The sequence below is a fragment of the Spermophilus citellus genome (assembly GCF_964194105.1).
Source record: "Spermophilus citellus genome assembly, chromosome: 16".
Classification (NCBI taxonomy): Eukaryota; Metazoa; Chordata; class Mammalia; order Rodentia; family Sciuridae; genus Spermophilus; species Spermophilus citellus.
The window spans coordinates 80,768,120-80,784,947 of NC_138196.1; the positions used below are offsets into that span (position 1 = coordinate 80,768,120).

General features: G+C 53.4%; 1 protein-coding gene across 1 annotated transcript in view; it reads left to right on the forward strand.

The window, feature by feature from the left end:
• The window catches only part of PRSS55 (serine protease 55), a gene marked incomplete at both ends in the record, with an annotated part of 55,046 nt that overhangs the window by 11,697 nt on the left and 26,521 nt on the right, over positions 1 to 16,828 (forward strand). The window contains 3 exons of the mRNA XM_081269308.1: positions 254 to 504; positions 1,123 to 1,265; positions 5,382 to 5,641. Of these exons, the coding sequence (XP_081125434.1) occupies positions 254 to 504; positions 1,123 to 1,265; positions 5,382 to 5,641 (654 nt within the window). The remainder of the gene's footprint in view (positions 1 to 253; positions 505 to 1,122; positions 1,266 to 5,381; positions 5,642 to 16,828) is intronic.

Genomic DNA, 16,828 nt, shown 5'->3' on the forward strand with positions numbered 1-16,828 from the left:
CTCCAAACTGAGCCCTGCCGCTGCTCTGTTGCATGCAAGGGTCACATTCAACCTCAGGACCCCTGAGGACTCGGGTCTGTTCTCTGACGATTCTGTCCTCTCTTTAGTTTCTAAATCCTCAAACTTTCTGAGCAACAAAAGGTCCATCTTAAAGGCCCCCAAAACTCTATGAGGACTGGTATTTGGGGCACAGTGAGCTCTGTGTGCTTTTGTGACCCTCCTTCCCCTCCCCTCTCTGGTTCTATTTCACCAGCACAGAGGAACTGAGTGTCGTGCTGGGGACCAACGACTTGACCAGCCCACGTCTGGAAATAAAGCCGGTCAGCAGCATAGTTTATCACAATACATTTAAGAGACAAAGTATGGACAACGACATCGCCTTGCTGATGGTGGCCTCGCCCATCGAGTTCAGTAGCCTGATAGTGCCCATCTGCATGCCCCCAGAGCCCATGCCTTCCAAGTGGCACAAGTGCTGGGTGGCAGGGTGGGGCCAGACCACTTCAGGTGCGTGACTGCCTGGCGTCCTGGAGAGCTGCTCAGGCCAGGGCCCCACAGGGCGGCAGGAGGAGGGCAGGAACTGATGGGCATGAGGAACACTGGGTGAGGGGAGGAATCATGAGATGCATGTGTGGTCAGCGTGAAGGAGAAGGAGCCCAGGAAACCTGGAGGCCCGGGGCTCAAGTGCCCTCTAAACCCTCTGAAGACTTAGCGCCCTCTCCACGCCTGGGACCTAACGCTTCTTTATGGGGTGCAAATTGCTGTCCGTGGCCCTGTGGGAGGAAAGGGCTGTGCCCACGTGACAAACTGGTAACAGGGCAGCAAGCGGAGGAGGCAGGACCATGCTGGGCTGTCCACTGGCCCGTTCCCCAGATGTCGAGCTCTCGGGCTGGCTGGAGCAGGGCTAGAAGTTTGTCCATCAAATGAATGATCCCAGCAGATGGTGGTCTCTTGGGAGAGCTTGGGCAGGATCCCCTTTGGGCACAGATGATCTGAAGAAGGTGGATGGCCAGGGCATGAGCAGCATGCGGGATGGTGGGCGGGGCTGGCGGTCTCTAGGGCACCGCCGGCCGTTGCAATGTCTGCTGCCTGGTGACTTTTCTAACATGCTCTCTCCCTGGGCAGCTGACAAAGGGTCTATGAAAACCGATCTGTTGAAAGTGCCAATGGTCATCATAGATTGGAATGAATGTGCAAAAACGTTTACAAAACTTACCAAAAATATGCTGTGCGCAGGATTCATGAACGAGAGCTACGATGCCTGCCAGGTAACCGAGGCCCCGTCTCCTCCACTTACAGGCCCGCACCCCGGGGGGCTGCCATGCAAGGGTATCCTCTCTCTGCTGGGAAGAGACAGCTGAGGGTCTGGGAAATGCGTGGGGGTCAGGGTCTTTGGCTGTGCGAGTGCAGACATGCAGTGGACGCTAGGTACAAGGGACCCCAAGGCTTCCACTTGTAGAAATTCCTAAAAAGACAAAGTCAAGGAGAATTTGAAGCCCATACCAGGAGTCATCATCATTCATCATTTAGCAACCTCTACCGAGCACGCCAGGCCCTGGTGGCTGGAATGAGGTGTGGTCCCTGCCCCTAGCCTCTTGGACAGACAGTTGAGTCAATAAGCAATAAGTAATAGAGTGGGTGATGCAGGTTTCTTTACCGTGAACCAAAGTCTGATCTCTTAGGTTCTCTTTAATAAAACAGACATGAAACTTTTAAAAGAAAAACACATTTGATTGACGTTGATGTTGAGGATAATGAAAAATGGAAAACAAAAACAAAACATTCAGAGCATGGCTCCTTCTGGTTCCAAGGAGTGACAGGAGTTGTGTTTAAAGCTCAAAGACCCTCTATTTGTCCTGGGGGGCTCCCTCTGATGAACCCATTAAGGCCCACCTGCAAGCCGGGTACTGGCTTTGTTCGGGGTGCAAATCTCCAGGTGCAGATGTAACCCCTCCAAGCAGTGAAGGACAGACAGACAGCTGGTGGAAGGACAGCCTTCTCTAGTGTTGCTTGATAACAGAGGAGACTGGTAGTTTCCCCAGGTAGACCACGAGATGGCACCTTGGGAAGGGCCTGCTGGGTCAGGGTTTGGGCAGGCAGAAGAGGAAGGAGCGAGGCCTCTGAGCTCAGCAGAGGTGGAGGCCAGCAGTGTGTGCCAGGAGGAGGAGACTCCACCAGCAGAGGACCAAGGAGACAGCCAAGGGACAGCCAGACTGAACGCCTAGCGCACCCTGTTCCTTTCCGGTCCTGGATGATGTACAAGATCACCAAACCTAACATGACAAAGAACCGGGACCCAGACACAGCAGAGCAAATAACCTCCTTCGATCCCGCCCACTAAGTCCAGCGGAAAGCCAGTATTGGTGGCTGCAAGGCGGGGCTGGCTGTAGGAGGGGCAGTGGGCGCAGCTATTGAGGGCGGCAGAAGCCTCCTCAGCACAGAGAAGTCCTGCCTCTTGTCGGTACCCATCAGGCTCTACCGCTTTGCCAGATAGTACTGGGGAAACTGAGGGGTCGGGAAATCTCTGCATTACTTCTTGCAATAAAGTCTTTAATTATCTCAAAACGCTCAACTTTTAAAAATAATTTTAAAGTGGCACAATCAAGCAAAATATAAACTGGAACTTCTCCCCAGCTAAGAAGATGAAGCGTCGGTGGCGTCTCCTGGGCAGCAGCCATCCCGGTGAGCCCAGCTCTCGGCTCCTGCCCACTCCCCGCCCTGCACACACCTGTCTATTCAGGGGTGAATTCCCAGGGCCGCACCCCGTGCTCTGCCCATGACAAATGCCCAAGAAATGTTTGTCAGATAGGCCCAGCTGCCAGCCGGTGCCCCTGAGGAGAGGTCCCCTGGGGAACCCCGAAGGGCCCTGGAGTCTGCCGGTGGAGGAGGGGTCCCAGCGGGCAGCGCTGGGCGTGGGCCAGTCTGGTTGTGGGGCTGCCATGGACCCCGGCTTAGAGCTGGGCTGCTCTCCAGGCTGCGTCCCACCTCATCTCTCACTCTGCAGGCGCTCAGGCCTTCAGAACCACGGGCGTTTGGAGCCGAGAAGGAGTCTGAACACATTTAACCAGAAGGCCGTTTTACAGATGAGAAAACGCCATTTTACAGATCACTCATGACTCCCTTGACCACCTGGACAGACCTGCGGTCACTTAAAGCTCTTCAGCACCTTAGCAGCAATTGTGTCTTCCCTGGGCTCTGTGAGGTGGCTGGAAGGTGAAAGAACAGGGATTCAGAATCTAAGTGGTTTTCCCAAAGTCCGACATCAGTGATGAGGCCAGGCCTGCAGCCCTGGCACCTGCTTCTACGCCAAACAGGACAGCAGTGGGACCTTCATCTCCTGGTGGCAAACTCGGGAAGCTCTCGGCCAGCGTTTTTCAGCAGAGACCCCGGCTACAGGCTGAGCCCTGCAGGAAGGCCCCTTTCGGTGGCTCCTCTGGTGCTGCTTGCTTCCCAAGAGGAAGAGAAAAAACCAACATAGAAGGACATTCACTTACGGATGCCCCTGGGCCCAGCCACCAGGAAGGGACAACTGTTCCCTGAAGGCAGCTGGTGGGCAATGCACAGAGTAACAGGCTCGTCCCAACGATTCACAGGTTTTTGCAGTTCACGGGCCACCGTCCTAGAGAGCAGGCGGGCGTCTCTCCGTTCCTACAAAATGATGGACATGGAAGCTCAAGACTAAAGCTTCCTGCCCAGGACACCCTCACCCTGTTGTGTAAGGAAATAAGTAATCCAGGCAACATTGTTCCACCAGTATCCTTCATAAAACAAAGAAGATCACTTAAGACAACATTTGCAGAAGGAGCGATTGGAATAGAAGCTGTTGAGCGGGTTCTGCCCTGTAACTCACCAGCCAGCACCGGGGCAAGAGGCAGGTGCCAGGGGAACACTCTGTCCTGGAGAAGGCCACTTGGTTTGGGCCCAAGTTGCTGGCTGTCTTCAGGCAGTCATGACCCCCAACTCTGTGGAGTCACAGTGAGGGGCTGCACGTCCCCTGCCCAGTGAGGCTTCTGCAGCAAGACCAAGTTCCACAGGGACACGTTTACTCCTGACCTTCCCCTGTACGTTGTCACCTGCAGCCTCTGACCCTGAATGAGTCACAGCCTATGTCCAGTGTCCATCTGGGGCCAGACACCTGGTGGTGTCTCCTGCCCATCCCCCACGTGACCTGCCCTGGTTTGGACCCTCATATTTCACCTCCTCTTGCCGCCCTCTGCCTGAGCCCCCTCCAGCCACCCCGCCCAGCCCGTCAAGCCACTGGGTGTCCTGCGAGTCACATGCTCCCCAGTTGTCCTGCCTTCGCCCTCCCAGAGCCAGAGTGCGCCCCTTGGTGCCTGCTCCCTCTTCTGTCTCACGCCACACGAGTCTCCTGAGGGCCCACAAGTGCATCTTCTCTGCCAGGCCAGGAGGTCTCGGACCCCCAGACCAGGCATGACGCGTTTCCTCGGTGAGGGTTTGTCCAGCAGAGGTCAGCCCTCTCGTGGCCCTCGAACTTCCTACTTACAAAATGGGAATCAAAATCCCTGCTCACCGAGAGGAGGCTGTGGGGCTGACGAGAGGCAGCCACAGAGCCAGGCCACATGTACAGCTCAGCAGGAGGCTCCTGCCCGGCGGAGTCCACCCCATGCTGCACTGTCCAGCCAGCCTGCGGGACTGAGGAAAGGCCACCAGCAGTGTGTGACAGAAGGATACAACTGGGAGCCGGGGACGTTGGCATCAGGAGACCCTGGCTTCCGGCTCTGGCCAGGTGACCCTCAGCCAGCGCTTTCCCTCCTCGAGGCTGGTCCTCCAGGAGAAGGGGTGAGAGGAAGCCATGTGTACACGAGGTCCTCAGTGGGTACTGGGCACATCTGCATCATGTGTGGGCACAACCACACAAGTCACAGACCCACAGCGGGGGCAGTGCATCCAGGGAGACTTAGCTCCTGTGCCCCCCAGCACCACTCCAGAGTGTTCAACGGAATGCCGTCCTCTCCACAGCTCTGGAGGACACCAGAGGAGACGCTCATGGTGCCGCTGACGACGCCTCTCACGCCCACTTCCTATTCTCCCTCTCCAGAGCCTCTGATCTGAGAATCCTCAACGCTGGCCTCCCTCCCCCCTCTGCCTCCTTCCCGCCCCTCTCTGAGCTGCAGAGGCGCGCTCTTCGCTCTTCTCACTGACCACTGCATCCTCCTCCCCGGCTCTGCCCTGCCTGGCCATGCATGCCTCTCCCCACAGCTCCTGGCTGACCGCAGGGCGCCCCCCAGGGGAGCATGGATGGGATTCCTTTGGCAGCCCGGAGTCGGGGAGCCAGGGAAGCCCCTTCCCTTGAACAAGCTGAGTCCAGCCTCAGTGGGCAGCTTAGAACAGGACCCGCCATGAACTCTGTTCTCTGCCTGCAGGGCGACAGCGGGGGGCCCCTGGTCTGCACAACAGAAGGAAGCAAGAAGTGGTACCAGGTGGGCATCATCAGCTGGGGCAGGAGCTGTGGGCAGAAGAACACCCCAGGAATATACACCTCGCTGGCCAACTACCAGCTCTGGATCAAGAACGTCACCCAGGTGGAGGGGAGGCCCTTTGACACCGAGCACACGAGGTCCACCCTGAAACACAAGTCCAGGGACTCCAGGTCCTCGGGGTGCTCGGAGCTGGGCAGCCCCAGGTGCTGGCTCCTGCGGGGGCTTCTGTCCTGCCTCTTGCTCAGGGCCGTTTTCAACCTGTAATAAAAGTCCTTAACCAAAGGTGGGTGTGACCGGGAGGGACCACGCAGGACGAGGAGAAGGCAAGGAACCAGGGCCCGGAAGAGTCAGCCCAAACCAGGCTGGGGCGGGGTTCCGGGTGGGATTTGGGTCTCTGTTATCAGAACCCCCTCCATTCCTGGTGACCATCACCCAATTCAGATTGGCTGGACCCAAACAGAGGGTGTGTGTGTGTGAGTGTGAGTGTGTGTGAACAACACACACTTGGGGTGGTGTGAAGATGCAGGCGTGCCTGACCTCCTGGCTGAAAGGAAGTTTCCAGGGACAGTCGTTCCGTGCCATGTCCCCCAGGCAGGGCTGCTAAGTGTGGCCATGATGCCCCCGCACCTGCTCTTGACCTCCCCCATGTAAGTGACTCCCCGGACTCCAGCGCCTTGTGATGACCCTCTCTCCTCAGCCCTTTGACACTCAGGTCACTAAAGGCCCAAAGTGGCCCTCTCCTAGGCTAGGCCAAGTTCCACGCCCACCCAGGGCCCAACAAGGGACCAGCCTCCAGAATCACGTGAACGGACAGCCAGTGACAGGCTGGTCCTCAACTGGCACTCAGAGTGCTGTGGACAGTCAGGGCAGCGGCCACTGAGCTGTCAGTGGACATGCTGGCCACTGGTGGTCTCTGGCCTGTCCAGCTGGTGTGCATGAACAGCCACGTCCCAAGTCCTCAGGAACCGCTGTGACATTGACATCTGGGCTTGCTGCTCCCGGGCCACTGGAGGAGGAGGAAGCGTTTGTTTTATCATCCTCCCCACGGTCCGTTCCTGAACACCAGTCGCCCTGCCGGGGGTCGTGGGGAAAAGCTTCACATAAAGCTTTGCATTCCCTGATGTCACTGCATCTTTGGTGGGGACCCAGGAAATCCAGGCCCAGAGGAAAGAGGCCCATGGCCAGTCAGGTCCCAATCTCGATGAGCAGAATGTGAGGACATAAAATACCATGTGAAGGGTGCCCAGGGAGTTGAGGATTAATTTGATGTCCACTTAGAGGGTCTTTAGATGAGATTAATGTTTCACTCTGAGTAAGCGGACTTCCTTCTATAACGAGGGTGGGCCTCATCCAATCAGTTGAAAATCCAAATAGAACAAAAAGTTCTGCCTCCCAGAGCAATTGGACTCCTTAGCCAGCTGCCTTGGGCTTCCTCCACACCGCCATGCTGGTCTCCCAGCTGCCAGCCACGTCTCCACCTCAGGGGAACCAACTGCTCACATTAATCCCTCTCTATACATACACACAACCCAGTAGTTCTGCTGCTCTGGAGAAGCTGACTGATAGGCGAGACGTGTCCTTGGCACAGCCACAAGGCCACTGAGGCAACCACAGAGACCACGTGGCCCTTGCACACAACCAAGACAACCACGGAGGCCACGTGGCCCTTCCACACTCCACAGCCACGGGGCTGCGAAGACGACCAGGGAGCCAGGTGGCCCTTGCACATTAATCACCCTCCTGCCAATTGATTGTCAACGCTGTGGCTCATGGTCCTCGTGTCTGTCCCTGGTTTGGGCACATGGTCATCAGGTATGTCCTGTCGGTTTTCCTGGCTAGAGTAGCAGCTCCTACCCTGTGTACCTCTATAGATACCTGTGTGACAATGGATGCACAGGGACCTCTGATGGACGTGAGGGGAGCCACAATACATATGGGACATCAAGCACCTACCACGGTTAAGTTGTTTGGCCCAACAACTCAATAAATGCAACCTTTTGGAATTTCTTTTGGTCTAGGAACCCAGAGTGCTTGCCTAGCATGTATTCAATTCCCAGCACCACACACGCGTGCACACACACACCCACACACACACACATGTCTGGGGTGTTAAGGGTCCATGAACTGGGCAAGTCTAGGAGGCTCCGACATCATGGAAAACTGCTGGTGTTGATGTTTGTGTTGAAGGAGGAGGTTGGGTGGTGTGGTAGTTAGTGTTGAAGGAGGAGGTTGGGTCGGGAGGTAGTGTTGAAGGGTGAGGTTGGGTCGTGAGGTAGTTAGTGTTGAAGGAGGAGGTTGGGTTGTGTGGTAGTTAGCGTTGAAGGAGGAGGTTGGGTTGTGTGGTAGTTAGTGTTGAAGGAGGAGGTTGGGTCATGAGGTATTTAGTGTTGAAGGAGGAGGTTGGGTCGTGAGGTAGTTAGTGTTGAAGGAGGAGGTTGGGTCGTGAGGTAGTTAGTGTTGAAGGAGGAGGTTGGGTGGTGAGGTAGTTAGTGTTGAAGGAGGAGGTTGGGTCGTGAGGTAGTTAGTGTTGAAGGAGGAGGTTGGGTGGTGAGGTAGTTAGTGTTGAAGGAGGAGGTTGGGTCGTGAGGTAGTTAGTGTTGAAGGAGGAGGTTGGGTGGTGAGGTAGTTAGTGTTGAAGGAGGAGGTTGGGTGGTGTGGTAGTTAGTGTTGAAGGAGGAGGTTGGGTCGTGAGGTAGTTTGTGTTGAAGGAGGAGGTTGGGTCGTGAGGTAGTTTGTGTTGAAGGAGGAGGTTGGGTTGTGAGGTAGTTAGTGTTGAAGGAGGAGGTTGGGTCGTGAGGTAGTTAGTGTTGAAGGAGGAGGTTGGGTTGTGTGGTAGTTTGTGTTGAAGGAGGAGGTTGGGTTGTGAGGTAGTTAGTGTTGAAGGATGAGGTTGGGTCGTGAGGTAGTTAGTGTTGAAGGGTGAGGTTGGGTCGTGAGGTAGTTAGTGTTGAAGGAGGAGGTTGGGTTGTGTGGTAGTTAGCGTTGAAGGAGGAGGTTGGGTTGTGTGGTAGTTAGTGTTGAAGGAGGAGGTTGGGTGGTGTGGTAGTTAGTGTTGAAGGGTGACGTTGGGTCGTGAGGTATTTAGTGTTGAAGGAGGAGGTTGGGTCGTGAGGTAGTTAGTGTTGAAGGGTGAGGTTGGGTTGTGTGGTAGTTAGTGTTGAAGGAGGAGGTTGGGTTGTGTGGTAGTTAGTGTTGAAGGGTGACGTTGGGTCGTGAGGTATTTAGTGTTGAAGGAGGAGGTTGGGTCGTGAGGTAGTTAGTGTTGAAGGGTGAGGTTGGGTTGTGTGGTAGTTAGTGTTGAAGGAGGAGGTTGGGTCGTGAGGTAGTTAGTGTTGAGGGTGAGGTTGGATGGTGAGGTAGTTTGTGTTGAAGGAGGAGGTTGGGTGGTGTGGTAGTTAGTGTTGAAGGAGGAGGTTGGGTTGTGTGGTAGTTAGTGTTGAAGGGTGAGGTTGGGTGGTGTGGTAGTTAGTGTTGAAGGAGGAGGTTGGGTTGTGTGGTAGTTAGTGTTGAAGGGTGAGGTTGGGTGGTGTGGTAGTTAGTGTTGAAGGAGGAGGTTGGGTCGTGAGGTAGTTTGTGTTGAAGGGTGAGGTTGGGTTGTGTGGTAGTTTGTGTTGAAGGTTGAGGTTGGGTCGTGTGGTAGTTAGTGTTGAAGGAGGAGGTTGGGTCGTGTGGTAGTTAGTGTTGAAGGAGGAGGTTGGGTCGTGAGGTAGTTTGTGTTGAAGGAGGAGGTTGGGTCGTGAGGTAGTTAGTGTTGAAGGAGGAGGTTGGGTTGTGTGGTAGTTAGTGTTGAAGGAGGAGGTTGGGTCGTGAGGTAGTTTGTGTTGAAGGGTGAGGTTGGGTTGTGTGGTAGTTAGTGTTGAAGGGTGAGGTTGGGTGGTGTGGTAGTTAGTGTTGAAGGAGGAGGTTGGGTTGTGTGGTAGTTAGTGTTGAAGGGTGAGGTTGGGTGGTGTGGTAGTTAGTGTTGAAGGAGGAGGTTGGGTCGTGAGGTAGTTTGTGTTGAAGGGTGAGGTTGGGTTGTGTGGTAGTTTGTGTTGAAGGTTGAGGTTGGGTCGTGAGGTAGTTAGTGTTGAAGGAGGAGGTTGGGTCGTGTGGTAGTTAGTGTTGAAGGAGGAGGTTGAGTCGTGAGGTAGTTTGTGTTGAAGGAGGAGGTTGGGTGGTGAGGTAGTTAGTGTTGAAGGGTGAGGTTGGGTTGTGTGGTAGTTAGTGTTGAAGGAGGAGGTTGGGTCGTGAGGTAGTTTGTGTTGAAGGGTGAGGTTGGGTTGTGTGGTAGTTAGTGTTGAAGGAGGAGGTTGGGTGGTGAGGTAGTTAGTGTTGAAGGAGGAGGTTGGGTTGTGTGGTAGTTAGTGTTGAAGGAGGAGGTTGGGTCGTGAGGTAGTTAGTGTTGAAGGAGGAGGTTGGGTTGTGTGGTAGTTAGTGTTGAAGGAGGTTGGGTGGTGAGGTAGTTAGTGTTGAAGGAGGAGGTTGGGTTGTGTGGTAGTTAGTGTTGAAGGAGGAGGTTGGGTGGTGAGGTAGTTAGTGTTGAAGGGTGAGGTTGGGTTGTGTGGTAGTTAGTGTTGAAGGAGGAAGTTGGGTCATGAGGTAGTTTGTGTTGAAGGAGGAGGTTGGGTGGTGAGGTAGTTAGTGTTGAAGGAGGAGGTTGGGTCGTGAGGTAGTTAGTGTTGAAGGGTGAGGTTGGGTGGTGTGGTAGTTAGTGTTGAAGGAGGAGGTTGGGTCGTGAGGTAGGTAGTGTTGAAGGAGGAGGTTGGGTCGTGAGGTAGTTAGTGTTGAAGGGTGAGGTTGGGTTGTGTGGTAGTTAGTGTTGAAGGAGGAGGTTGGGTGGTGAGGTAGTTAGTGTTGAAGGGTGAGGTTGGGTGGTGTGGTAGTTAGTGTTGAAGGAGGAGGTTGGGTCGTGAGGTAGTTAGTGTTGAAGGAGGAGGTTGGGTCGTGAGGTAGTTAGTGTTGAAGGAGGAGGTTGGGTCGTGAGGTAGTTAGTGTTGAAGGAGGAGGTTGGGTGGTGAGGTAGTTAGTGTTGAAGGAGGAGGTTGGGTTGTGTGGTAGTTTATGTTAAAGGAGGAGGTTGGGTCGTGAGGTAGTTAGTGTTGAAGGAGGAGGTTGGGTTGTGTGGTAGTTTGTGTTGAAGGAGGAGGTTGGGTTGTGTGGTAGTTTGTGTTGAAGGAGGAGGTTGGGTGGTGAGGTAGTTAGTGTTGAAGGAGGAGGTTGGGTTGTGTGGTAGTTTGTGTTAAAGGAGGAGGTTGGGTCGTGAGATAGTTAGTGTTGAAGGGTGAGGTTGGGTTGTGTGGTAGTTTGTGTTAAAGGAGGAGGTTGGGTTGTGAGGTAGTTAGTGTTGAAGGATGAGGTTGGGTGGTGAGGTAGTTAGTGTTGAAGGAGGAGGTTGGGTTGTGTGGTAGTTTGTGTTGAAGGAGGAGGTTGGGTTGTGAGGTAGTTAGTGTTGAAGGAGGAGGTTGGGTCGTGAGGTAGTTAGTGTTGAAGGAGGAGGTTGGGTCGTGAGGTAGTTAGTGTTGAACGTTGAGGTTGGGTTTTGTGGTAGTGTTGAAGGGTGAGGTTGGGTCGTGAGGTAGTTAGTGTTGAAGGAGGAGGTTGGGTTGTGTGGTAGTTAGTGTTGAAGGAGGAGTTTGGGTTGTGTGGTAGTTTGTGTTAAAGGAGGAGGTTGGGTCGTGAGGTAGTTAGTGTTGAAGGAGGAGGTTGGGTTGTGTGGTAGTTTGTGTTGAAGGAGGAGGTTTGGTTGTGTGGTAGTTTGTGTTGAAGGAGGAGGTTGGGTTTTGTGGTAGTTAGTGTTGAAGGGTGAGGTTGGGTCGTGAGGTAGTTAGTGTTGAAGGAGGAGGTTGGGTGGTGAGGTAGTTAGTGTTGAAGGAGGAGGTTGGGTTGTGTGGTAGTTTGTGTTAAAGGAGGAGGTTGGGTGGTGAGGTAGTTAGTGTTGAAGGGTGAGGTTGGGTTGTGTGGTAGTTTGTGTTGAAGGAGGAGGTTGGGTTGTGTGGTAGTTAGTGTTGAAGGAGGAGATTGGGTCGTGAGGTAGTTAGTGTTGAAGGAGGAGGTTGGGTCGTGAGGTAGTTTGTGTTGAAGGAGGAGGTTGGGTTGTGTGGTAGTTAGTGTTGAAGGAGGAGGTTGGGTCGTGAGGTAGTTTGTGTTGAAGGGTGAGGTTGGGTTGTGTGGTAGTTAGTGTTGAAGGAGGAGGTTGGGTGGTGAGGTAGTTAGTGTTGAAGGAGGAGGTTGGGTTGTGTGGTAGTTAGTGTTGAAGGAGGAGGTTGGGTCGTGAGGTAGTTAGTGTTGAAGGAGGAGGTTGGGTTGTGTGGTAGTTAGTGTTGAAGGAGGTTGGGTGGTGAGGTAGTTAGTGTTGAAGGAGGAGGTTGGGTTGTGTGGTAGTTAGTGTTGAAGGAGGAGGTTGGGTGGTGAGGTAGTTAGTGTTGAAGGGTGAGGTTGGGTTGTGTGGTAGTTAGTGTTGAAGGAGGAAGTTGGGTCATGAGGTAGTTTGTGTTGAAGGAGGAGGTTGGGTGGTGAGGTAGTTAGTGTTGAAGGAGGAGGTTGGGTCGTGAGGTAGTTAGTGTTGAAGGGTGAGGTTGGGTGGTGTGGTAGTTAGTGTTGAAGGAGGAGGTTGGGTCGTGAGGTAGGTAGTGTTGAAGGAGGAGGTTGGGTCGTGAGGTAGTTAGTGTTGAAGGGTGAGGTTGGGTTGTGTGGTAGTTAGTGTTGAAGGAGGAGGTTGGGTGGTGAGGTAGTTAGTGTTGAAGGGTGAGGTTGGGTGGTGTGGTAGTTAGTGTTGAAGGAGGAGGTTGGGTCGTGAGGTAGGTAGTGTTGAAGGAGGAGGTTGGGTCGTGAGGTAGTTAGTGTTGAAGGGTGAGGTTGGGTTGTGTGGTAGTTAGTGTTGAAGGAGGAGGTTGGGTGGTGAGGTAGTTAGTGTTGAAGGGTGAGGTTGGGTGGTGTGGTAGTTAGTGTTGAAGGAGGAGGTTGGGTCGTGAGGTAGTTAGTGTTGAAGGAGGAGGTTGGGTCGTGAGGTAGTTAGTGTTGAAGGAGGTGGTTGGGTCGTGAGGTAGTTAGTGTTGAAGGAGGAGGTTGGGTGGTGAGGTAGTTAGTGTTGAAGGAGGAGGTTGGGTTGTGTGGTAGTTTATGTTAAAGGAGGAGGTTGGGTCGTGAGGTAGTTAGTGTTGAAGGAGGAGGTTGGGTTGTGTGGTAGTTTGTGTTGAAGGAGGAGGTTGGGTTGTGTGGTAGTTTGTGTTGAAGGAGGAGGTTGGGTGGTGAGGTAGTTAGTGTTGAAGGAGGAGGTTGGGTTGTGTGGTAGTTTGTGTTAAAGGAGGAGGTTGGGTCGTGAGATAGTTAGTGTTGAAGGGTGAGGTTGGGTTGTGTGGTAGTTTGTGTTAAAGGAGGAGGTTGGGTTGTGAGGTAGTTAGTGTTGAAGGATGAGGTTGGGTGGTGAGGTAGTTAGTGTTGAAGGAGGAGGTTGGGTTGTGTGGTAGTTTGTGTTGAAGGAGGAGGTTGGGTTGTGAGGTAGTTAGTGTTGAAGGAGGAGGTTGGGTCGTGAGGTAGTTAGTGTTGAAGGAGGAGGTTGGGTCGTGAGGTAGTTAGTGTTGAACGTTGAGGTTGGGTTTTGTGGTAGTGTTGAAGGGTGAGGTTGGGTCGTGAGGTAGTTAGTGTTGAAGGAGGAGGTTGGGTTGTGTGGTAGTTAGTGTTGAAGGAGGAGTTTGGGTTGTGTGGTAGTTTGTGTTAAAGGAGGAGGTTGGGTCGTGAGGTAGTTAGTGTTGAAGGAGGAGGTTGGGTTGTGTGGTAGTTTGTGTTGAAGGAGGAGGTTTGGTTGTGTGGTAGTTTGTGTTGAAGGAGGAGGTTGGGTTTTGTGGTAGTTAGTGTTGAAGGGTGAGGTTGGGTCGTGAGGTAGTTAGTGTTGAAGGAGGAGGTTGGGTGGTGAGGTAGTTAGTGTTGAAGGAGGAGGTTGGGTTGTGTGGTAGTTTGTGTTAAAGGAGGAGGTTGGGTCGTGAGGTAGTTAGTGTTGAAGGAGGAGGTTGGGTTGTGTGGTAGTTTGTGTTGAAGGAGGAGGTTGGGTTGTGAGGTAGTTAGTGTTGAAGGATGAGGTTGGGTCGTGAGGTAGTTAGTGTTGAAGGAGGAGGTTGGGTCGTGAGGTAGTTAGTGTTGAACGTTGAGGTTGGGTTTTGTGGTAGTGTTGAAGGGTGAGGTTGGGTCGTGAGGTAGTTAGTGTTGAAGGAGGAGGTTGGGTTGTGTGGTAGTTAGTGTTGAAGGAGGAGTTTGGGTTGTGTGGTAGTTTGTGTTAAAGGAGGAGGTTGGGTCGTGAGGTAGTTAGTGTTGAAGGAGGAGGTTGGGTTGTGTGGTAGTTTGTGTTGAAGGAGGAGGTTTGGTTGTGTGGTAGTTTGTGTTGAAGGAGGAGGTTGGGTTTTGTGGTAGTTAGTGTTGAAGGGTGAGGTTGGGTCGTGAGGTAGTTAGTGTTGAAGGAGGAGGTTGGGTGGTGAGGTAGTTAGTGTTGAAGGAGGAGGTTGGGTTGTGTGGTAGTTTGTGTTAAAGGAGGAGGTTGGGTCGTGAGGTAGTTAGTGTTGAAGGAGGAGGTTGGGTTGTGTGGTAGTTTGTGTTGAAGGAGGAGGTTGGGTTGTGAGGTAGTTAGTGTTGAAGGATGAGGTTGGGTCGTGAGGTAGTTAGTGTTGAAGGAGGAGGTTGGGTCGTGAGGTAGTTAGTGTTGAAGGAGGAGGTTGGGTGGTGTGGTAGTTAGTGTTGAAGGAGGAGGTTGGGTTGTGTGGTAGTTTGTGTTGAAGGAGGAGGTTGGGTGGTGTGGTAGTTAGTGTTGAAGGAGGAGGTTGGGTCGTGAGGTAGTTAGTGTTGAAGGTGGAGGTTGGGTCGTGAGGTAGTTTGTGTTGAAGGAGGAGGTTGGGTGGTGTGGTAGTTAGTGTTGAAGGAGGAGGTTGGGTCGTGTGGTAGTTAGTGTTGAAGGAGGAGGTTGGGTCGTGAGGTAGTTAGTGTTGAAGGAGGAGGTTGGGTTGTGTGGTAGTTAGTGTTGAAGGAGGAGGTTGGGTCGTGAGGTAGTTAGTGTTGAAGGAGGAGGTTGGGTCGTGAGGTAGTTTGTGTTGAAGGATGAGGTTGGGTCGTGAGGTAGTTAGTGTTGAAGGAGGAGGTTGGGTTGTGTGGTAGTTTGTGTTGAAGGAGGAGTTTGGGTCGTGAGGTAGTTTCGTGGGGGGCAATTTGAAAATAGCCCAAATTCCTCCCTTTGATGCAGGGACATCAAGTCCTGGCTGAGGTGCACATTGGCTCTTTGCGCTGCCCCCAGGGGCCTGGCGTGTTTGGGAGACCCCTTCCCCACTCTTGGTTTTTGATCACACTCTCTGCTTCACCTGCCTGATGTCAGGTGGGAGGCCAAGGCCTGAGCACAGCCAACCTGGTGGCAGCCTTGTCACTCTGGGCCCCTGATGCTTGAAGCATGGGTTTCTTTTCCTTCTTTCGAGTTGATGGGCTTTTTAAAAGAACAGTTTTAGATTCACAAAGAACTGAGGAGATATTGCCAAGTGTCCATGTGCCGCTGCTCCCCGCTTCTGTCGCCCCCCCCTTCAGGCGGTTCTGTTGGCCAGCCAACCATCGATGGGCACTATTACCAACCGAAGTCCATGTTCACTTGTTTCATCAATTTTCCTTAATGTCCACTTGCAGTCTAGGCTCCCACATGACATTCGGTGGTCACATGTCCTTGGTTCCTCTCGGCTGTGACAGGTTCTCAGACTTGGGGGGGCTTGGTGACCTTGGCAGTCTTGGGCTGTACTGGTCAGGCCCTTGCAGGATGCCCTCTCATCTCATGATAGGACTTGGGTCACAGGCTGCGCAGGAGACCATGGAGTGGAAGTGCCTTCTTGTCCCATCCTGTGGAGGGCTCTTACCACCACGGGGATCTGTGACCACTGGTGTTGACCTTGACCTCCGGGTAGAGACGGTGCTGCCGGAGTCTCCACTGTGAGCTGCCACTTCCTCCCTCCACCTGCCCTCTTTGGGAGGAAGTCACCGTCCTCAGCCAGCACGAAGGAGTGGGGAGCCATGCCCCCTCTTAGGGTCGAGTATGCACAGAAATTACTTGGAAATTATTTCTTCGGGGAATTTGGCTCTTTCCCATTTATTACATCGTTCAATGCTTATTTTACATAAGTGTAGACTTGTAGGTATTTATTGTTTATTTGAAGTTACAAACCGATGCTATTAAGTAATCTTATTTCTCTGATGGTTCCAGCTTTGGCCAGGGGAGCTCTCTCAGGGGCCTCCTGTGCCCCCGGACAAAGCCACGTCACTGTGGTGTCTGTCTTATTTTTGAGCTTTCCTTACTGTCTGGCACTACCAGGTGCTTCAAGAAACATATATTTTTTTTTTATTGTGAGCCAGTGAAATTCTCCTTTTTAATGTTTGTCCTCCACAACCTGCAAGTAGATGAGTTCTGATGGAAACACAGGGTCCCGTCACTCCTGGACACTGAACTCGAGGGTCTCCCCATGGCTCTCAGCTGCAGGCAGGAAAGACCCCAGGGCCCTCAGAGCCTGGCAGTGGGTGGATAAATAGCCTTGGGAGGCTCATGAGTGAGCGGTACTTTAATTCTGAGCCAGCACATCACCAGGTGCCCGTGGGGGGAACATCTTGGTGTAGAGGCTCTGTCCCACTGAGAGTCAAGGAGGATCTTCCCTGTTGGTGAAGAGCTCAGATGTTGTGAAGGTTAAGTTCTCCACAGAACACACAGTGGAGACATTGAGTGGACATTGCATCTTTGGTCTGGAGCCCAGGTGAGAAGGCTGGGCTGGGGGAGGTAAACATTAGAGTCCCTCCCCCTAAGAGGGTATGGAGCCCAGGGCATGATGCCAACCGGGCCTCTTCCTGGTGTCAAGTCTTCCCAGTGACCTCGAGGATACAAATGATCAAAAGTCTCAGTCAATGCATGACCAGGTCTGGGGCTGCCGAGGCTGCTGGCCAGGGCCGTTGAGGCTGTGAAGAGACTGCCCCGGCTTGGTTTAACACGGGCGGTCTCTGCAGGAAGGCTGGGGAAAGGTTCAGCACAGAGTTCACATGACGTTTTCCAGAGCACCACGCCTCCGAGCCACAGGTCAGCCTGTCCACCAGGAACCACACCAGGCAGGCCAGGCACATCTCGCTAACCCCACGCCTTAGAGGAGTGGACTCCACTGAGGACATCACGAGGGCACTCTCCAAGGATGGGCATCTCTCTGAGGCGACGTCACACAGCCATCCTTCTGCGCCAGGTCTCCAGTGTAGAGAGGATGAGCACAGGAAGATGCCAGTGAGGAGGAACGTGTGGGGGAAGCACTGGGGTGAGGACAGCCTCCTGGAGAAGAGTCACTATTGGAAGACCGGCACTAGAAGATGCGGCAAAGGAGATGCCCCGGTGAATACGCTGGAGAGGTGGTGTTCCTGCCCAT